We start from the raw sequence: 23,518 nt of genomic DNA on the forward strand, positions 1-23,518 counted from the left end.
ACACACATTTTCAGCATGATCCTACCTCAGTCTTCCATTTCAAAACTTGGCACTTTTCAATACCTCTGCTTCTATCACTTAAATAAGATTTATGCTGCACAATTAGTATTGTGCAATTGAAGGAAAGACTGAATGCCTGATCATGCTCTTATGCCAACTTAATTTCTTTTTTTTAATAGGAGACTATGGAAAAACAAGTCTACATCAATTGGATAAAGCTGGATTCTGTGGCAGTGCTTTGTTCCTTTTTCACCATTTAAAATTGTCTATGTGATTCATTCTTTGACTTAAACATTTTTTGAGATTTTTCTAGCTGTGATATATATTTTTAAACAGTGTCCCAAATTTTTACCATGACTCATCTATTGCTTTTTCCACTTGATTTCACTGAGCTTCTAATCTCATTTTTCCAAGATAGGCTGCCTATAATCACAGTATGGCAGAGATTTAAAAAAAAAAAAATTAATTCATTATGCATCACTAATTTCACAATGTGTTAAAAATTAAGATAAATTAAGAATACATTCTTCCCAGCTCAGAAGATATACCTTTAACTAGCATACCACACAGGTTAACAGTACACAGCTAAACAAATAGGATACCCATCTTGGCAGAAAGAAATCCACAGCCATGAAGTCTTACACTGGCAGTTGACCGAGTCTCAACATCTTCATCCTTCCCCCATCAAAAAAAATCAGGACATTTACCTCTTGCTACAGTTTTAGCTACCAACTGGTAGGCATACATTCTCAAATCTAGCTGCCACCCTAGATGATTCACATGTACAACACCCTGTAATATATCTTGCCCACAGGGTGAATTTTTTCCCTAAGTGTCAAGTATCAGGGGGTAGCCGTGTTAGTCTGTATCTACAAAAACAACAAGGAGTCTGGTGGCACCTTAAAGACTAACAGATTTATTTGGGCATAAGCTTTCGTGAGTAAAAACCTCACTTCTTCAGATGCATAGAGTTCCCTAAGTGTTGTAAGTTAGTGGTTTGCTTCTGACCTGAAATACAAGGGTTTATATCCCTTTTTAAAAAGTTAGAGCTACTGTAACTGGGGATGTTTTCGTTTTCCATATAAATACTTAATTTTTGAATTCTGTCAAGCATTTAATGTCTAGTGGCAATGAGTTTCACAGTTTAAATGTACATTGTAAAAAGTATTCCCTTTTAATGTTTGTTGCCTTTCAGTTTTGACTGTCCTTGTTCTATATTGTAAGACAGCACTTACCATCTCCATTACCCTTACTTATTTTGAAAATCTTCTCTAAACAGTCCTAATCTACCTTTGTTTTTCCACAAACACTTGGAGGTGTTTCCATGCCATTAATCACTTTTGTCATCTGTCTATGGATTCCTTCTACTTCAGCCTTTAGATGGGTTGGTCAGAAATGAATACCACTCCCCACCCCAATACAGTGGTTCTAATTAGTGAATTTTTAACTCAGAAATGCGTATTCCCTTGTCTTTGTCGTCAATAATTAATTTCATCTGCCACCATATAAGCCCATTTATCTAGTTTTGTAGGGTACTTAACAGTCCCTCAAGAAGTTCACTTGTTCTCATTTATTTAAATAAATTCTGCCATCTGCAAGTTGCCATCTCAAGTCCAGTACCTTCTCCAGAACATTTTGTTAATAGGTCCAGGGCTTAATATTACAGAACATGGAGCCATTCCATTATTCAACTTTCAACATGACAAAAGGCTACCCTCTATTCCTACCTAGTTTAGTTTAAGTAGAGAAAAGTTAGACAGTAGAAAAACAATAAGAGCCATGGTTCGCAAAATACGTAGGCTGATCTAATCTTCAGAGTGACATGACTGAAATAAGTGTATCCAGGTTCTTTACAGAGAAAAAACAAATAGCAGATACTTTAACCATTTTAGACAGTCTAAACTTCAACTCCTTGAGGGCAAACTGCTCTGAATCCAATGCTAACAATGGCTTTTTTTTTTGGAGCCAGAAAAGTACTGCAATTCTCACTATGTGAAATTAAAATTAAAGCATTATCATTGATCAAGCTGAGTGAAAGTAACTCACAATCAATCCTGAAATGCAGATATTTGGTTAAAAATAATTATGCATTGAGAGATACAAGGTTAATTAAAAAGATATTGAAAAACACCTTCCTGCCATCATCCCCAAATTATCAAAAGTTCTGCTAATTATGTATTACATTCTAATTCTTCTTTATGTTACAAATTTAAGCCAATAACTGGTTAAGAACTCACTCAAACATTAAAGACAATTTCTGGAATTAGGATTTTGTGGCAATAAGCAGTTTCTTGGAAGAGTAAGGAAAGAAAAAAAAAGAGTCCCACTGTTTTCATTTTCAGTATTATAATTCCCTTCATGCAAATAAGATGCTTTTTAAGATCAATGAATACAGTTTCATTGCTAGTTTTGAAGTCCTCATATATGGAAGTTAAACAACCACCTTAAAATTAGGATGTCTAAAATACTTACATTCCCCATGTACTCTGAAAGTAGATCCTGTAAGGCCTGTCGCACTGCATTACACTCTGCAACTATGCGTTCCCGTCGGTCATCACGTGTGCAGGATGAATCAGCCATTAGGGCTGCTCCACTAATGATGCTCTCCAGGCGCTCTTCCAGGGAAGGCCTAAAACGTTCCTCACTGAAGCTCAAAGGATCCACAATAATTTGTTTCTAGTAAAGGAAAGTTTACAGTAATCAGTAACTGACATCACTTGTTACCATTTTTCCATCAAAATGAGCCAGTCTTGGAATAGTTACAGCAAATCCATTCTCTGTCCTGAAAGACAGCCAAAAAAGGGTGCTTGTGATAGATGAGAACAAACTTTCCTAGGTAGCCTAGTAAATTTGTAGAGGCTTCCCCAATGGATTACGTTACTGCAAGAAATGACTAGCATTGTATGTTGACAGCTAAACAAAATTTGGCCACAAGAAAGCATGTTACAGGAATTACAAATTAAAAAATGCCAGGATAAATCAGGTTCATGCTACTGAACTCTAGGTAACTGTTTCAATCTGTACAAGACTTAATTATTTCAGCTGTCAAATTCAATTATCTCCATCATAAACAAGATGATTTTGGAAGTCTATCTAGTGTAGATTAACTATGGTGATACTCTGCATGATTACATAGAGGGGGAGGGAAAGGACTGGATAAATTGGGACAGATTACAATGTAAGTTGTTCTCAAAAGCAAAAGTTTTGATGTGAAATATTTACAGTAAGATTTAAACATCACAGAAGGCAATATCTTCAAGCAAATCACTGGTTTATATTAATTGAGTCTTACTGCAACACAGCTCATACTGAGAGAGTTAAGGCTGCACCAGCCGATCTACTTTCAATTGGGGGGGGGGGGGGGAGAAGAGAGAGAAGGATCATAATGCCATCACAGAAATTCATTTCAGTCTGAAACTATGTGACTTGTTCAAATAAACTGCAGAAACTTTTATAGAATTTTTTTTGGGGGGTTGCCATTTTAGGTGCTTTAGAAAGAGTGCTGAAACTTCTGAACTGACATTCAGACAGTCAGTTCATAACATGGACTAAGCTCCAGGAGCACTCACTTCATGTAGTAGCCAGTTTTTCCCCCCTCTACCAAGACACCACAGCTACTTATAGGAATTCTGAAGCATGTAGGGTCTCTTTAGAGCACACTACAGCATTCTTCCTACACATTTATAGTGTTGTTACTGCAAATCTGACCCATCAATACAAGCTATTGACATGCTACTGATCCAGTACGGCACTGGGGCCAGATACAGTTAATCAGCATTCTAGATATCTTTTGGTACTTATTTAAAATTATATCATAGTTCTAACACCACAGTAAGCCAGAAGCACAGTCTATACAACAAGAACTCTACTACTGTTAACAGGAAATTACCTGGAGAGATGAAGGTCTGTATAAGTCAGGGGTTCTCAAACTGGGGGGTCAGGACCACTCAGGGGGTCGCGAGGTTATTACATGGGGGGGAAGGGGGTCACGAGCTGTCAGCCTCCACCCCAAAACCCGCTTTGCCTCCAGCATTTATAATGGTATTAAATATATTTAAAAGTGGTTTTAATTTATTGGGGGGGGGTCGCACTCAGAGGTCTGCTATGTGAAAGGGGTCACCAGTACAAAAGTTTAAGAACCACTGGTATAAATGAACGCCTATTGTCTTTCTCCCCCTTCTTCTAGTTGGAAGTGAAGGCATGCAAAGGCCTTATTACAGCTATTCACACTGGCCTAATAGCCACTGACTACACTGCAAGAGAAGACTCACTAGCTGAAGTCTGAGGGCCAGAAAGCCCACCCATGTAACACTTGAGCCACTTCTAATTTAAATTAGCAGAACAAAGGAAGTTAGGTACTTGGTCCTACTAGAAACACCACATTAAACGATTTGAGCTAAATCAGCAAAGCCAAAGGCTGAACTACAGCGCAGTTCTACCATTACCATCTCCCCAAACCTACTCTTTAATATGGAATGCTTTTATATAATAAAGCTTAATCATAAAATTGTCAATCTCATGTTAGCACCCAAAAGTGCCAGTCACGATTTAGGATTCCATTAGGTTAAGTGTAGAATGGAAGACAGAGTCCAGAAGCGGATACAACCTAAAACACCTGTCTGGAAATTTCTCTGAAGCCTCTTTAACCATTGCTAACCCTGGTTCAGATGCACAAATGTTAGCAACATTGGGAACCTTAGTGTAGATGGCTGACTCTGGCAAGCCATTTTCAGACACTATGTCAATTAAACTTACTTAGAGCAACTATAATCAATATGGTGCCAAAAGCAGCTGCTAGAGCCCGAAGTCTAAATGTTGGACTTCTAAATGTTGCAAACATTGGTTCATCTGACCCAGCTACAGGTGGAGTTTTCTGTACAAATTCCCTAGTGTAGGCAAAGCCTAGAGATTAAATGTATGGGAAAAGAGATTTAATATACAAGCAAAGTGAGCATGGTGGCTGCCACATGTCTATTCAGGGCCGGCTCTAGACACCAGCGCACCAATCATGTGCTTGGGGCGGCCAATGGAAAGGGGCGGCACGTCCGACTCTTTGGCACCAAATTGGCGGCGGGTCCCTCAGTCCCTCTCCGGGGAAAGGACCCGCCGCCGAATTGCCGCCGAAGAATAAAGTGGTGGCAGTAGAGCTGCTGCCGAAGTGCCACCAATCGCAGTTTTTTTTTTTTTATTATTTTTCACCGCTTGGGGCGGCAAAAACGCTGGAGCCAGCCCTGTGTCTATTGCATATTTATATATGCATTTGTTTTAGATTAATTTGTTTTCCTTTTTTTGGAGGGGTAGGAGAACAAGTGTTCAGAGAGGACAGTGGGTAAAGGAAAAAGAGGTAGGGCCAAAAAGGGGGAGTAACAGTTGCCAAAGTGAGGCAGGCTAGCTGACTAGTGGGAAGTGACAGAGACTTAAAAACAGCTGTATTAAATGTTTCCCAAAGTAGGTTTTTATGAAGTATATTACTAAAAACTTCTTTATTATTCAAAGGTCTTTGTAGCTACAGAAACCCAGACCAAGGCTGCCATCAGTAATAGTTTTAGAGCTAATCTAGTATCCCAAATAATCTCTCTAATAAGCCTGCAATAAAGTATGTGATTGAGGTGACCTCCATCTAGTAATACAAACAAACAAGCGCCAGTAAAAATACTTCATACTAAATGAGTTTCCAGTAAAATTTCATCCCAATGCACCCAAGTAGCACATCATGAGTCATATCACTTGGACTTTTGGAACAGTAGTTTTCTACTAGTCTCTCAGAGCACTTGTGGCATACATCCCTCCTCCCTGAATAATCTCCAAACTGAATAATCCTCAAAGGTCACGATACTTACATTTTTCAGCAGAGTGCTTGTGGCATTGTAGTGAGAGCCCATGCTATTAAGAGCACATTACTTATTACTACACTATAATAATGTATTAGATAGTAGAGAATATTTACTGTCATGCTATAGTGTATTAAATCATTAAAGCTATATTAAATTTCAAAGTAATGACCAGAAGATATTGTGATTAAGTCTCTTATTTTGTTCGTACAAGGCTAGTTTGCTCTGAATTTGGCAATTCACAAGTCTCCAGTCAGAATCAGTATGGCTCTTATGTGTATTTTACAGTCACCATAAATTCTAATTTTATTAATATCAATGTAAAGATTTTGATGATCCCAAAAATAGGAGGCCTTCAGTACAAAGTGATCTTTCAGATAGCAATATATAGAGACTACCGTACTTTAATACTAACAGATTATCCTCCCTCAAAATACAATTTCATGGTTATCAAAGTTACTCCCATGAGCTTTTCTCGCCTTTAACTGATTTACAAGCAGATTTAAGCTATACTTTTTCGAAAGAGGTTCAATACTTACATCAAAGTTGTTAAGTGCATAAGCCAGCTCTCCCCCTCCACCCTGCTGTTGGGCAGCATCATCAGATGCTGTGGCTTGAGCTGCATTTGAGATGCCTGTGACCGCCTGCTGCAGTTGTTTGTAAATCAAGTCCCTGTTGGCTTTGTAAGCTGCTACATCTGGGTGCTGCAGACAGGCCTGAGAAGCAGTGTAAAGTATAGGAATGTTCTTCTGCAGAATTCCTCTAGCTGCAGCCATCTGATCACGATGACCCACATCTTTTAATTCCTGCAAGGAAAACGTAATCAATATTGAAAGACATTTCTGATACTCAGTATCTACATACTTTCCCCTGAAGAGGCATAGGAGCATGATCTTTGCTTAACATGAGGTTACACCTCAGCTAAGCAACATTACTTCCCATGCATGCAGTTAATACAAAATTTGGCTACCTTTAGAATAGTTGCATAAAGACTGATGTTATGCAGCCGTTCATAATCCTGCTTTCTAAAATTACAAGCTAAGATATTTATTACTTGACATAAGAGCAGACAATTGTTTTCAATGCTGACTGACAGATATAGCAATTTCCTGCAATATCCTGAACAAACCTTACTGAATTAATTGTAAGTATCTTATGAATTCACTGTATTAAAAATGCAAGTATGTATGTATGTATGTATGTATTATTGTGGGGTTGTATTTAACTACTTCTATGGGGAAGAGAGCACTAATGCCAACACTTGGAAGCATTGAGTTTCAAAAGACTTAAAATAATGGGTCAGGCAGGTGAATGAGTTTCCAGGACAGTTGAGGAGAACACTAACTACCCGCCTCTGAAATCAGCCTTTATCTGGCCGCTTACCTATTCACAGTCTCTGCAGAGCAAAGACACAAAATGGGTTGGAGTGAGTCTCTAATTCATAGGAATGCTTGTTCTGAGCCAAGGCAGTCATGAACTTGTAACCACAGAAAACCCCTTGGTGAGGTTTGAAGGACTGTTCACCTGCCAGAGCCCTTGCTGGAGTTGCTCTAGTAAACTTGTTAGCACGTGTGTAATTTAAAACAAAAAAACAAACAAACAAAAAAAACCCTCTGTTTTCTCTATAATACTTTTACCTTGAGAATAAATGCTTGCTTAGAGCTGTGTGATAACTTAACTGTAGCAGTTACACTGTTTGCTTCTCTCCTCGGAGGATATAAATCAGGCCTACTTTAGGCAGTCCAACTTTGCTGGGGAATTCACAGCGTAGACAGGGAACTGTGCAGCCTCGAAATACTCCCGTCAAAAAGGAGAGAGCTGCATCTCCCCACCAAAACAGGTGACTTGCTGGAGAGCCAGAAGCCTAGAAGTGGGTGCCTCTGTAGGACCATAAGGGAAAAAATAAAGGTGCAATTGCCCTGACCTATGATACTGACAATAGACCTGGACGTCATCCGCCATATTGCATCAATTCCTAATGCTTAGGAAAGCAGATAAACTAACAGCGGGATGCAGTGGTTACGTAGGCACTGGTTTTGGATTGTTAAGTGGTAACAGGCTGGAGTGACAAATTTCTTTTTCTTAACCTCACTCTACATTCAAATAATCACATAGTATTTCCTCTTAAATCTTCAAAAAGAGGTAACATTTATTCTTTTAGATTAGTGGTAAGAGCCAAGCTAGTTTTTATTGCCAAGTGTGAGAGCCGACTAAATTCCAGATACTTTCCTTTCCCAAGATGTGGACACATTTATCTAATATCTTTCACACAATAGCAGTGTATAAGCACAGAAGTCAAATTATAAATCTGAATTTTCAGTGTCTCAAACATTTATTCAAAGGCCATAAAGCTCTCACTTTTCGGTTTTTCATTTGTAATTTCAAGATGTTTTAAAGGACGGACACTTGGTTCTCGAAACATTTTTGCTGTACATGAGCTTAAATATCTTTTAGAGCAGTAATAAGTTTTTGTAACAGCAGCTTACAGAATACAAAGTCTTCCACTCTAAGCCACATTGAGCCAAACACCTTAGAATTGTAGTTAAATATTTCCCTTCTCCCTCCCTTCCCTAGTGCTGAAGTTCACTAAAGACTCAAAGGGGGGGGGGGGGGCGGAATCAGAGTGAAAAGCCATGTTTTATTTGAATTAATCTAAAGGTATGGCCAACTACATTCCAAGAAAATGAGTCTGTACACTAGATATGGGAGTGCATTTTGCATTACATGTAACTGAGGTGAAAGGTCACTGGCATACCAGTAATTGAAGCATTCTTTTCCAAAGGAAAGAAGTAAATAATGTTTTCACCCCTCAGCTCAGAGCGCAGAGAAAAACCAATGGAACATGAAAAAGTCATGTTTTCCTTCCATAAAAGGACATGTAACTCAGGGAATAATGCCTCACTCTTTCCTCTTGTGCATGTAGACTATGAAAGGGTCCCACTGCCATTGAATAAAATAAACAAACAATCCAGGATAGGGTCACACCATTTATTAAAAAAAAAAAAAAAAAAAAAACCCACACACGTCAAGAATCCAAAGGTGCCATGCACATTTGTCAGGGCCTATGGTTTAGGATCAGGTTCTATTTTTAAATTCTCCGGCTGTACCAAAAATCTATCAGATCATCCTTTGGTGTTTTCCTTTTATGCATGCACATAAGAAAGAATGGGAAGACTAATCAACTGTGAATTGCATGAAGGAGGAATGTATTTGACTACTCAAGAAACACCCTGTGTTTTATTCAGTCTCATTTAAGAAATTGTTTTGGGCATTTAAAATCTTCCCTGGGTGTTCTAATATTGAGTCTCTCCTCTCCCACATCCAGTCAGAGTGAATCCTGTCTGTCTCTCTAATCCAGTGGGTCTCAAAACTTTTTTTACTGGCAACCCCTTTTACATAGCAAGCCTCTGAGTACGACCCCCCCCCCCAAATAAATTAAACACTTTTTTATATGTTTAACACCATTATAAATGCTGGAGGCAAGCAGGGTTTGGGGTGCAGGTGGAGAGCTTGCGACCCCCTGAGGGGTCCCGACCCCCAATTTGAGAACCCCTGCTCTAATCTTTGCAGATATTTAGGCCTTGCCTACATTTAAAAGGGGTTGCTGGTATACCTATACCTGCAATGCCTCCTTAATGGAAACAAGTATCAGAGGGGTAGCTGTGTTAGTCTGAATCTGTAAAAAGCAACAGAGGGTCCTGTGGCACCTTTAAGACTAACAGAAGTATTGGGAGCATAAGCTTGTGGGTAAGAACCTCACTTCTTCAGGTGCAAGTAATGGAAATTTCCAGAGGCAGGTATAAATCAGTATGGAGATAACGAGGTTAGTTCAATCAGGGAGGGTGAGATGCTCTGCTAGCAGTTGAGGTGTGAACACCAAGGGAGGAGAAACTGCTTCTGTAGTTGGATAGCCATTCACAATCTGTGTTTAATCCTGATCTGATGGTGTCAAATTTGCAAATGAACTGGAGCTCAGCAGTTTCTCTTTGGAGTCTGGTCCTGAAGTATTTTTGCTGTAAGATGGCTACCTTTACATCTGCTATTGTGTGGCCAGGGAGGTTGAAGTGTTCTCCTACAGGTTTTTGTATATTGCCATTCCTGATATCTGACTTGTGTCCATTTATCCTCTTGCGTAGTGACTGTCCAGTTTGGCCAATGTACATAGCAGAGGGGCATTGCTGGCACATGATGGCATATATAATATTGGTGGACGTGCAGGTGAATGAGCCGGTGATGTTGTAGCTGATCTGGTTAGGTCCTGTGATGGTGTTCCTGGTGTAGATATGTGGGCAGAGTTGGCATCGAGGTTTGTTGCATGGGTTGGTTCCTGAGTTAGAGTTGTTATGGTGTAGTGTGTGGTTGCTGGTGAGAATATGCTTAAGGTTGGCGGGTTGTCTGTGGGCGAGGACTGGCCTGCCTCCCAAGGTCTGTGAATGTGAGGGATCATTGTCCAGGATGGGTTGTAGATCATTGATGATGCGTTGGAGAGGTTTAAGCTGAGGATTGTAGGTGATGGCCAGTGGAGTTCTGTTGGTTTCTTTTTTGGGCCTGTCTTGTAGCAGGAGGTTTCTGGGTACACGTCTGGCTCTGTTGATTTGTTTCTTTATTTCCTTGTGTGGGTATCGTAGTTTTGAGAATGCTTGGTGAAGATCTTGTAGGTGTTGGTCTCTAAGGGGTTGGAGCAGATGCGGTTGTACCTCAGTGCTTGGCTGTAGACGATGGATCGTGTGGTGTGTCCGGGGTGGAAGCTGGGAGGCATGAAGGTAGGCGTAGCGGTCGGTGGGTTTTCGGTATAGGGTGGTGTTAACGTGGCCATTGCTTATTTGTACTGTGGCGTCTAGGAAGTGGACCTCCCGTGTAGATTGGTCCAGGCTGAGGTTGATGGTGGGGTGGAAGCTGTTGAAATCATGGTGGAATTCTTCCAGGGTCTCCTTCCCATGGGTCCAGATGATGAAGATGTCATCAATGTAGCGTAGGTAGAGAAGGGGCGTGAGTGGACGAGAGCTGAGGAAGCATTGTTCCAGGTCAGCCATAAAAATGTTGGCATATTGTGGGGCCATGCGGGTGCCCATGGCGGTGCCACTGGTCTGGAGGTATATATGGTCACCAAATTTGAAATAACTGAGCATGAGGATAAAGTCACAGAGCTCAGCAACAAGTTGTGCTGTGTCATCATCAGGGATACTGTTCCTGACAGCTTGCATTCCATCTGTGTGTGGGATGTTTGTGTAGAGAGCCTCTACATCCATGGTGGCTAGGATGGTGTTTTCTAGGAGGTCACCAATGCATTGTAGTTTTCTCAGGAAATCAGTGGTGTCACGGAGATAGCTGGGAGTGCTGGTGGCGTAGGGTCTGAGTAGGGAGTCCACATATCCAGACAGTCCTTCAGTGAGAGTGCCAATGCCCAGGATGATGGGGCGTCCAGGATTTCCAGGTTTGTGGATCTTGGGTAGTAGATAGAATAACCCCGGTCAGGGCTTTAAGGGTATGTTGGGCCTGAGCTGAAGATAGGGCCGTCGCCTCAGAGCCCCCTGGGGGTGGGAGCGACTGACAGCGGCCTCCGGGACCCGGGGTTCTGAGTGGGCAGAGCGAGAAGCCCCCCGAGGGGACACCTTGGGCCTGATGGTATGCCCAAAGGGTCCAAAAGGACCATTGTGGGGGTCCCTGAGCAGAATCCTGCCCCTCATTGTGCCATTGGCTAGCAACATCCGCGTCTTGGTCATGGACGTGGTAGCCACTTTTCTGCTTGGGACGACCTCGAGTTGGGGCAGGACGGCCAAGGTGGAGCCGATCGCTCATGCTGGGTCGCGCTGTCCTGCATTGTCACCCCGCGCTGCGGAGATGGGATTCGGCGCCACGGTCTCGAGCGGTACCGTGACCTGGATCAGGACCAACAGTCGTATCGGTGCCGGGAGGCAGATCTGGATCTCGACGAAGATCTATGGGCGGAGCGGTGCCGGGATCAACTCAGAGTAGATGGGCGCCAGGATCGGTGCCGGGAGCTGGACCGGTACCGACCGTACCGGGAAGAAGATCTTCGCGAGGCAGAGCGGCACCACAAGTGCGACCGGCGCCGAGATGGTGATCGGTGCCGGGACTGTGAGCAGTGCAGTGGACAAGACCAGTGTCTGGATCGGGACCGTGACAGGGATTGGGAACGGGATCGGTGCTATCCCGTCTCGCTCTGCGACGGAGGGTGCATCATGGAGGCTTTCCTTTCGAGGGAAAAGCTTGCACCGGCGGCACCGAAGGTTGCGATGGTCCCGGCTCGGTGAGCGCAATCAGATCGCATGCCGTGGAGAAAGTCTTCGGGGTGGAAGGTAGGCCGAGCTCAACCGCGGTACGCACTGGGGAGCTTACGTGCACCGGACTCAACGGCGCTTGTGGTGCCGGAATCAACGGTGCCAGAGTTGGAGCCTTCACGAGGCAGTCCAGCACGGGACGCTGCTCCGAGCGAGGCAAAGGCAGTGCCGGCAACTGCACAGGAGAAGCAGGTTGCTTGTGCTGCTTCTTGGGTCCCGGAGACAGCAAGCGGTGCCGCACTGGCGGTGCCGGAAACATCCGGTGCCGGGTCGCAAAGCTGTTGCTTCTGGTGCCAGAGGCACGCTTCGGACCGACGGGGTCAGCACCGGGTCTCGACGTGGAGCCAAGGACATTGGGCTAAGTGCCGCTTCCATAAGGAGCTGCTTCAAGCGAAAGTCCCGCTCCTTTTTAGTCCGAGGCTTGAATGCCTTACAAATACGACACTTATCTGATTGAAGTGCCTGGGGGAATCCCATCAAACAAGAGTCATGGGGGTCTCCCTTAGGCATTGGCTTAAGGCAGGCCAAGCACAGTTTGAAACCCGGAGACCTAGGCATGAGCCCGGGGACTGGGAGGGAGGGAAGGGGAGACGCCTCTTACCCCCAAATTGCTACGTACACTAACAACAATAACTACAACTAGAAACTACTAACAACTACTCTATAAAAACTATCTACAAGTATAAACGAGCTAAGAGCTAGGGAAGTGGAGATCAGCTAAGCTGGGCTCCACAGTTCCAACGACCGTCATGGGTGGTAAGAAGGAACTAAGGGGGCGCTGGGTCGGCCGGGGCATATATCCGGCACCATAAGGGCGCCATTCCAGGGGGCGCCTCAGCCGACTCACTGAGTGTTGCTAGGGTAAAAATCTTCCGACGATCGGGTACACGGCGCGCGCACACCTAATTGGAATCGATATGAGCAAGCACTTGAAGAACTTTAAAATGCCACCAGCCATAGAAAGCCAGTACAGACCAGCTTCAGTTTCCACGCTGATTTAAAGGGGTTGTCCCATGTAGACAGTGTTGCAGGAATCTGGGCTTGAGGCGATAGTAGCAAGGTCTGCATCTGAAAAAAATCTCCAAACCAGAGTGAAGAGGTAATAAAATCTTTACACTGCTACCAAGTGGTTGCTTAACAGCACTTTCTGGATTGCTACCTTTAATACTTGATGGGCACAAACAAAACCATCAGAGGAGGAAGATAATGCTTGATGTATGCTCTAGCAACCACTTCACCTCAGTTTTATTTAGACTGAGCTTCCACCAGCCACCTCTCATCCATGCCTCGTTTCATCTAGACACTAAGCCAGTAGCTACAATTTACAGCTAATTTGGATTTAACTACGCCTGCATGAGTTTTCCCAAACACTCTTTTTGGAGTATGACCATTATAAATAGGAGGTCCAATACTTGTGAGCATCTTTCATACGAGGAACTTAATGCAGTTTATGAAAGACAAAACATACTAAATCAATGAAGTTAGCTACCAATTAGGTACTACTCTCAGTGGAAGAAATTAAAACGGTGATCAGCCTCGTATCACAGTTTCTATTCCCAGCTCTGCCACTATCTTGTTAAGTTTAGAGTCCCAAAGCTCTAGTCACATCATGCTCAGAGGGAAAATAAGCACTTGACAGAGAAATATTAAGTTTAATAGCGATAGCTTACAGCAAAGAGGAAGGTGAAGTAAACATGCCAAGCAGAAATTTAAGAGGGATGGATAATACTGAAGCCAAGACAGACCTATAACTAAGCGGAGGAGGCATGATGAGCACAAACATTGCTCTTGTGGCAGAAGACAAACCTTTCACATAGCAGATCGTGTAGCAACACAAACCCCCACCTATCTCACTTGCATATTTATTATAATAAATATAAACACTGTTTTCAGGCAAATGTCTTGCACTTCACTAATTACATTTTTAAAATAGGCATTATCCAATTGTCTATTCATATAAAGGAAGCTAGAATAAGTGTGTGTCAGTGATATGCTAGAAGTTTTACTTCATACAAATAGCATGAACACTAATGAAATAGTTAATTTAGAAAGACCACACCATTTCAAACTGATAAGACTATTCACCCATCTTTACTTTTCAAAGAAACTGATATTTATTTATCTATAGGAATGAGTCATGACAGCAAAAGCATTAAGCATATCAAAATCGACACACATTTAAGATTAAGTCAGAGTTCACCAAGTTAGTCAGAGGTACAGATATTGACTCCCCCCCCCCCCACAAAGTCCTTTAAAGGAGGCTGCATAGAAAATAGTGGAGAGATTGCTGAAGCGTTTATTTGCTCAAGGTAATGAGACAATCCAAAACAAAAAACCCTAATTAAATGCAAATACCTAATATTAATGCAACATTATGGTTTAGACTATACCCTCTCAGAAACTCAGTGTTATTACTTATCAGGAACCATAATTCTACTCCCTTACTTATATGTATTGTTTTGTACAGAAGTACCAAAATGTTAAGGCATTAGGATTGTGCAATGTTGCCAAGTTACAGTTGCTGTGGGAACCATACATTTGCATCTCTCAACTTAAATTTAAAATCGAGTCCCTAACACTGGAAAGGGGGGGGGGGGGAGACGGCAAGTGGGGGGAGAGTGTTGCATTAGTGCCTGTTCCATTAAAAATAAATGTATTCGTCTATAAATTCATTATAATAAGTACTATACTACATCTGAACAGAGTTATTACTAGAATGCAGATTCAATTTTTGAACACTGTGGGTGCAGTGCATAGCAACCAACAGAACATGCAATATTTATTAGTAATGCCTTGGGCTTAGAAGTCATGCAGAGGGGCCCAGTCATGTTTCCAAAAGGTGGTTTTGTTGGTTTTGTTTGTTTGTTTGTTTTTTTGTGTGGGTGGGTGGGAAAGAGAGCTAAGACACTGAAGACCAAACAAAAAAGTACTGTTACTGTACCTGCTGTCTTTTGGCTGCCATTATATTAAGCTTATCCACTTCTGGTTTGAGCGCTTTGTATTGTATTCCTAAATCCTGTTCAGTACCAGCATTTTTTAATTTCAGGATACCTTCTTCCACCTACAAGACAGTGTAGATATTTTTAACCATCCAGTGTACAATTTGCAGAAAAATCCAAGACATTTTATAGCTCACTTTAACAAGCAGTTATTTTTTAAACTTAAGGTATACCGTATATACTCGATCATAAGCCGGTTCATTTATAAGCTGCCCCTCCCCCCCAAGATAGAGAAGTAAAAATGGGAAATTTGTATAACCCGTTCATAAGCCGACCCTATAATTCAGGGGTCAGCAAACTTTGGCTCCTGGGCCACCAGGATAAACCGCTGGTGGGCCAAGATGGTTAGGTTTACCTCCGTGCCTGCGGACGCTCGAGGTAAACAAAGTGTCCTGGCTCGCCAGCTGCTTACCCTGATGGGCCGGGACAGCAACTGGTGGGGAAATTTTTGGGGGGGGAGGGGAGAGGAGCTGGGAGTCAGGGGAGTAACCCTTGTGACCACCCCCCACATGACCCCACCTCTAGCCTGGGACCCCCACACTCTCCCCATCCCATCCCTTCCCACCTTCTCTGGGGAGGATGTCTCTGGCCTGGCTGGAGCTGCTCCGGCAGGCTGGGCAGCGCGGCCGCAGCCTGCTCTGGCAGGCCAGACCGGGCGGCGTGGCCGCAGCACGTTCCAGCGGTCTGGGCCGGGTGGCACAGCTGCAGCATGCTCCAGCGGCGCAGCCACATCCTGCTCTAGGGGGCGGGACCAAGCAGCATGGCTGCAGCCTGCCAGCCCTGGAGCTGCAGCTGCTTCGGAGGCTGGGGGGAGAGCAGTGTGGCCAGAAGCAGAGAGACTCTGGCCCTGCCTCTTCCCTTCTGGCTCTGCTGACTATGCTGCCTCTCCTTGCTCCCTCTGTTGGGGGGAGGTGCTGTGTCCCACCTCTCCCTCTCTCTATACCCATTCATAAGCCAACCCTCTTCTCTGGTGCTTCCTTTTACTAAAAAAAAATTCGGCTTATGAACGAGTTTATATGGTACTTAAAAGCTAGTAGATTAAGTTGGGGCAGCTTTTTCTCATGGGTTTTTCCTCCAAGTAACATGCTTCCACATATTTTTCTGTATTTAAAAAGGCAATTCCAGAGCCCAGTATGATAAAGCAACATTAACACTATCATGTACATATGGTATTATGGGTGGGCACACCCATAAAACACAGACCCAGTTTGCATTGGGAGCAACAGACTTGGGAGCAGAAGAACAGATTAGTTGTAGGGACAATACACAACAAAAAGACAGCTTGTCAGAATAAGCCTAACATATGTTGGACGATGGAAAATGAAATACTGAGTTATAGATGAAAAACCACACTTACAACTTTAAGCTGAACAAGTAGCTTGTAGACATCCGCCATGTCAGCCAAGATAAGCAGCCGGGTAACAGCAGACAGGAGAGCACGGGCTGCTCGTACCATGTTCCCACGTTTCACTGAAGAGCAGGGGTCATCTGCAAACTCTCCTGAGGCACTCTTCATTGAGTCACCTGCACAAATATTAGCAAGAATGTCTTTTCTCAGGTTTAGACTGTTACATACTTCATTTCAGAATTACACTTTGAAAGATAAGGGATTTATTTGAATGAGTTCAATCTTAGAAAGTATCAGAAAGTGTTCACTCCTGGGTTACTACACCCAGTGATTACTATAAAACTGAAGGTACCTACACTTCACTCTTCCCAGTGTGGACAGGAAGCATTAAAAATGTCACTAAAACACTAGATTCATAGATTTTGCACAGAAGTTCAGATTTAGCCTTTGTTTCAAATTAGAGGAACTAGAACCCTGGGGGGGGGGGGGGGGGGGAGAATTACCAAAGTTTCAGCAAGCAGGCTAAAAGCATCAGTAAAGAAGGTATGGCAAGGGTTCAACTTACAAAGTTTGCAGACATCACACAACATGAAGCCTCTAATCATGTTTAAATATGCTTACAATAACTTGAAGGGTTACAGTGAACTTAAATACACTTGTGGAAATTTCACTCCCTTACAAATTGCTGCAACTTACAGCCAAGATTACTAAGCATTTGAATAAACAAAGTGAAGCAGAGAAGAGACATTTTTCTCTAATCTCTTTCAAATTCTATGTGTATAGTCAGAGTCCCATGTTTGCATGGGTTTTTCACACAGCAACAAGGGATAAAACATTTAAAATCCACACAAGGAAGTGTTTTAAAAGTAGAATATAATATCTGAAACTAGTTGGTTTGATTTCAAGTTGACTATCTCTGAAGAAAACCCCGGGGGGTGGGGGAGGGGGGGAATGGGGGATGGGGAGAGAAGGAGACAGGAGTATAAATTTCCTGGCTTCCAGTTAATGCTAGGGCTACATCTACAGTAGAGCACTTACATCGGTAAAGCTGCACCGATGTGGCTACGCCACTGTAACACTTGTGGTGGAGACACTCAAAGCCGACGGGAAAGATGCAGTAGCTATGATGGCAGGAGAAGCTGACATAATGCTGTCCAGACCCACACTTAGGTCAGTATAACTTACATTGCTCAGTGGTGTGGATTATCCATACCCCTGAGCAACAGAAATTATACCAAAGTAACCTGTAGTGTAGACAAGGGTCTAGGTTTTGAAAAAACCAATTATATTAATTACCTGGAAACACAGAACTGAAGTTCCTCAAACAAAAACTTTAATTTGGCTCTTATATCCCACCAACCTGTGCATCTTTCATCTACAAAGAAGAAAGGTACAGCAGGGCCTACCCCTAGGGAATTTCTGCAACAATCCCACTGGTGCCACTATTAAATTCAGCTTCACCAAACTTAATGTAGATCAAATGTAGTCTCCATCAACTTCCAGTGTTTTTAACCACAATCTCTCAAACCTGTATATACAGATGCTCCCAGTCTTACGTAAACATTCCATTCCGGAACGCCTTGCGTAACTCAAATTTTGCGTAAAGTTGGGAACGTACAGTATACCCAACAATTACACCCAAAAAACCCAACCAAACATAAAAACACTATTTCTAGCTTACGGAACTTTTTCCGTAAGTGCGGATTTGCATAAGTCGGGTTTGTGTAACCCAGGGGGCGCCTGTATATCATTCTAGAAAGAGGCTATGTGATGCAGACTCAGTGCCCAAGCTTTCTACTTCTAAATACCTAGAATCCAAACACAACAGCTAGGTGCTTGGATCTCTCAGTCAAGACCCAGTGTGGCTATTTATAGTCCTTATAACAATACCACCAGTTTAGGCAGTTGAAGTTTCCCACTGAAGCAAAAGGAGGTATCCTGGCTCTTTTCAATGCTAGCCACAAAACACTGCCTTAAACAGAGCTGAAAATATTGTTACAAGTTAAACTGTGAATGGTCCTGAAGATGTACCACACAGCTTACTGTTAAAAAGTATCTCAATTTCTTTTCACAAGATAGCAGTAGAAAGTGCGTTTACTTTGTATGTTGGGTATCACACCCTATTTCTACATATTACATCATACTGATGTAAAGCTGCTTATAAACTACCTCCACAAGGAAGTTAAAACCCCAAAATGTTTTGATATTTAGACCAAATGTGTTACAAAGTGGTTCCCAGTATAAAGATGAAAAAAAATGATGCAAACAAGTTGTCTAGTGAAGACACTGAATTATACTGTGATATTCCTACTGTACTTTTTGAACTGTAGTCTATGGATCTCACTTGTTAAGTAAAACAAATCTGAACTTCAGCTGGTATCTTATTACAATGCAAAGGCAAGAGCCACTTCGGTGATTAGACACCCTCATTCAGTTTGACTTCATGACCATTCAAAAGTGTGAAAGAGTCAGTTCGTCCACATTAAGAGGAGCAAGTAGAGGCATTTAGATTTCTCTCCCGGTGCTGCACACTACCTGCAGTGAAGTAGTTCAGATCACAAAAATACTTTTGGAATCATGAGGGATAAAAGCGATTCTTGGATTGCTTAGTAGTTCACGATCTCAGCTGTCCTCCTTTCCTCAAGCCCCTACATTTGCTTCAGTTCAGAGTCTGCCAGAGATTCTCAGACACTGGCCTGTGGATCACTGGGGATCAGCAGAAAATGTGCTAGTCTATTTCCAGGTGATAAATCACAAGACACCTAAAGGTGCTGTGAATTTTCCTAATATAGTATCACTCTTCCACATATTCAATTGTTATAACTGCCACAGAAAGAACATGCAATTGTGAATGTTCAGGGAGGTGTTTCTAAAACAGCCTGTACTTTTCATTACATTTGAGTTAAGAGAACAGTTACTTGGGAATCAAAGAGTATCAAATGTTGCTTCATTTAACACAAGTCATTTATAGAAAGATATTCAGTACACATGAAAGCTTTATGTCTTCCTATATAAAACTTCATTTTACATCAGTTAACTTTAACAAAGAACTCAGAATCCTCTAGCTGACATTTAGTTAAGACTGAGGATTTTTATTTTCTATATCCACAAAGTTTATGGGAGCTTTTATGAGGTTGACCAAGTGTGCTTTCCCCAGTGCACTAGTACTTCATATTGCCATATGTTGGTGCAGTCAGTTGATTTAGAACCACCATGGACATTCTGTTCCGTAGACTTAAAAATCAGTGACAGAGCTAGTCCCAGGGGTTGGATCCCAGAATGTACAATAAATGGTTAAACACTAAGCCAATTGCTAAACTTGGATGTATGAGGTGATAGGTACCCCAAAATTGGCATAGGCAGCTTTATAAACCATGTATGAATTTTGGGGAATGGTAGGGGACAGAAGAGCTTTAGAGATTGATAGTCATACCTAAAATATAAGTCTGGCTTATTTCTGCAAATTTGAAGGGGGGGGGGGGAGTGTTAAAAGTTTAAGGCGGGCAGAAAGGGTGCTCAGTGCTCTTGCAACTGATTGTCTTCCAGAAGAACTTCAAAGCCTGGTGAACTCCTGGGTCCCACGGAAGTCTGTGACAAGTCTCAGACTTCAGTGGGGCCAGGATTTCAGCCCATGAGTCTAGGATACAGAACTTGGAATAGTATAATGAGTTTTCATAGTGAAGATGTAGCAACAGTAATTTAACCCAAATAAAATTCTCTCAGACAGGCGCTTAATCAGTTATTCCTTGACATGGCTACTAAAGAAAAAAAAAAAAAAAAAATCAGTAACTGATAAAGAGTTTAACTTGTAGGAATGTGTAAAAAAAATATCTTGAGACTAAAAAGCTTAGAATTAGTTTAATTCTGAACTCTACAAAGTTCAGTAGTGTTATATCCCGGGAAGAGTCTCCAAATGGTAAGCAGTTCTTTGGAATTGAATCTTTAAAGTTAAAGTTAGATATTTCATTAAATGATGTAAGGTTGGACATCTCTCTTGAATAAGTGGGCTATTAGATCTTACATCAAGGCATTCAACTGCCACCCCTGCTCACACCCACAGAATGGTCCCAAGAATAGGATGCTGTCTGATCACTATGGAGAATGAGGTACCACTGAGTTCTTCACAACCATATTTAAGATGAGCAATATGCTGCTTTCAGTGTTTTGCCACATGAAGCATCTTTGAGTTTTTGTAAAACAAAACCAAATTCCAAGTATCAAGCTACAGCTGCCCAGTTACAGCATTTCCAACTGGAGATGTTAAGGATAGAAAACATCTAAAGTTGAGACATAGGAATTGCAAAACTGTATTGGATCACTGGTCCATCTAGTTTGGTATCCTGCAGCTCCAAAAGCAGCCAGTACAAACTTACTTCAAAAGGTGCAAAAACAGTAGGCAACTATGAAGTTTAAGCAAGCTAATTCTCTGTTCTTCTCCTCTGTCAAACACAATTGCTTCATCTAGTGTTTTTGTAAAGCAACGAGGTAAAAACTGATGGGGGGGAGGGGTCTATTTCTCAGGGGACTGCCACACACACACAAAACATTAGTTATGCCATCTTGACATAAGGGTTGCAGATTTAGCATTATTATTTAAATATCTAGGGGTACAAATTTCACCCAATTTGAGTCCTGCAGGGGACTTTCAGGGCTGGGAAGAAATCAGTCTCACTATGTATGCATGAAAGCATTAACTCTGACTTAAGCATATTTCAGTCTCAACATTAAGATGTGCAGTTACATTCAAGCTTTCATAGTATGGCCCACTAGCAAGACATATTTTAGCGTTTATAGAAAAACTGAAGAGCTTAAGTAACAATCTCTTAAATGGAGGAAAAAAGGAGAGAGCAAGAACTTGTGTATGAGATCTACCAAATGTTAGGTGGTCTTTTTTTGAATGGATGGTATGGTATGGAAGAAATCTAAGAGTGTATCTCTGATGCAAGTAAATGACAAAATCATTGGTTATCGTAAATCATAACAGTCAGGATTTCTTTCCTTTGTATTCATCCTGTGCCTGGTCTTTGAAGAAACAGGCGCCATTCAAAATGCTCCTTTGGATTTCACTAAGTGTAGGCATAAAGTATGGTAATGTGAATACATTTAAATGTACTTGTCAGAACCAAATATCGGATCCATACTTCTCCTCTCACCATTCTAAATGGAATGAGTTAAAAAAAAAAAAAAAAAAAAAAAAAAGGCAGCAGCGTCCACTTCACTCACTCCCCACTCAAGACAGTTTTAGAAGTCAACCAACACTGCACCAGGCTTCAGATGTTAACTAGAAAGGTTAAGAGCATGGGGAGAAGGGATTTCGTTTTTAAAATAGCAAGCTAACAAGTCAATTGTGAAGTAAAGAACCATTCCTCTGATTGTAATTAAAAAAAAAAAAAAAAATCTTTCAAAGGGCTTTGTCACCACTAAAAACTCAAACTATGCCCCAATTATCCCCCACCTTGATTACTGCACACCTCACGGCGCCTCCTCTCACACTCCATATTCCTCTCTCGTCAGACTGTTCACATCCTTCGCCTCCCCCGCCCCCACCCCAATCTGTTCCACTGGCTACCTATTCTCCACCACTTGAAGGCCAGGATAGAAGTTTGATATCAGAGACCCCATCTGTATAGCTCCACCCCAACGTACACACCCAACCCCACATCTTGCCACTGATACCACCCTCAATGCTCAGTTCAACTGAGTGAGAAGAGGCTTTCCATGCTGTCCCCTATATCTGAAAGATCTTCTATTGCAGCTTGCCAAGCTACCACCTTTTGTTCAAAACTCCCCTGATTACTCACTTTTTCCATGCCTACAAAATGCAAGTTGATAAATATGGAATACTGTCCATTCCTCATTGAGCCTTCCTTGACAGGTAGAGACAATAAGGATTTCATAGTTGGTTCTAAAGAAATGTTCGTTGGCCTGGCTTGATCAGACAGATGTTTACAGGCTCTTTAGAAAAACAGTCACACTTCAAAATAAGCCAGAAAAATTTGAGAACTCCCAAACCTGGTTGGCTACAAGTGACAGTATTAATCACACTGGTTTATTTCCTGGAAAAAGTGTGCTGAGGCCCTTACAAATTTGTGATGTCTCAGGAAGTAACTAGAATCTGTTTGCTTAAACCATAAGAGCTCTAGCTGAGCTTTCTGAAACAGTTTAAAGGAGTTAGGCACCTAACTCCCATTAAGTTTCCATGGGATTTGGACAACTGTCCCTTTGAAATTTTCTACCTCAGTCTCTTCCTAAACTGTATCACTCTGATGTACCAAAGGAAATTGAGGATTTATGTTTTATTTTGTTACGTGATCTGTCCCGTTGTTCAGTTTCAGAATAGCTTCATTCACAAGTAAAATGTTTAGTTGAATATGCTCTCAAATGGCAGTAGTGTTATTAACCAGTTCCTTTCAGAAGCTAGTTAGTTACAGGATTGCTTACCATGGCAGCCGTTTTTTCAACTACATTATCTTCACAGAACCATTTAGAAGGCACATCCATATCCCTTGAGCCCAACGTTCTACTAACAGAAGATATAAAGTTACCAACCCCTCTTCAGTTCCTTTATATCCACCAGCCAGAACGGTCAAAGAACCTACCTCCTTTTTAGAGGAAGTGTTGTAGCTTAGATCGGAGTTTCAAGGTCATTTTTAAAGTTTTAGAATTACATTAGCTAGATCTAAAGTTATAAATCAGAGAAGTGGTTCTCAACTTATTTACCATTGTGGGCCGCATCCAATACTACTTCTATGATCCTGAGAATGTCACATGAGCCGCAGCTATGTGCTGACTGGGCCGCAGGTTGAGAACCACTGGATCATAGGGTTTGGTTTTATTTAAAGTTTTTTCTGGTAGATTCGTAAGCACTACTGAAGACAGGTTTATCTATTACATACTACTCAAAGTTATAGGATTACAGAACCAAGTTGACACTGCTGATCACATTTTACCTAACAGAAAATGTGTACATCTTCTGTACACTTAAGTAGTCTGAACCTGATTGAACCAACTGGCTAATGCTGCACTACTTTAGAGACA

At 41.9% G+C, this 23,518-nt stretch overlaps 1 protein-coding gene across 1 annotated transcript in view; it reads right to left on the reverse strand.

Moving 5' to 3' along the window:
• CTNNA1 (catenin alpha 1) overlaps positions 1-23,518 on the reverse strand; it is a 207,794-nt gene that overhangs the window by 137,452 nt on the left and 46,824 nt on the right. Inside the window, exons 4-7 of the mRNA XM_026660889.2 lie at positions 16,490-16,656; positions 15,075-15,194; positions 6,371-6,637; positions 2,473-2,676 (exon numbers count right to left, since the gene is read on the reverse strand). Coding sequence (XP_026516674.1) covers positions 2,473-2,676; positions 6,371-6,637; positions 15,075-15,194; positions 16,490-16,656 — 758 coding nt within the window. The remainder of the gene's footprint in view (positions 1-2,472; positions 2,677-6,370; positions 6,638-15,074; positions 15,195-16,489; positions 16,657-23,518) is intronic.

The sequence above is a fragment of the Terrapene carolina genome, unplaced genomic scaffold, assembly GCF_002925995.2.
Source record: "Terrapene carolina triunguis isolate 2854851 unplaced genomic scaffold, T_m_triunguis-2.0 Scaffold838, whole genome shotgun sequence".
Lineage (NCBI taxonomy): Eukaryota > Metazoa > Chordata > Testudines > Emydidae > Terrapene > Terrapene triunguis.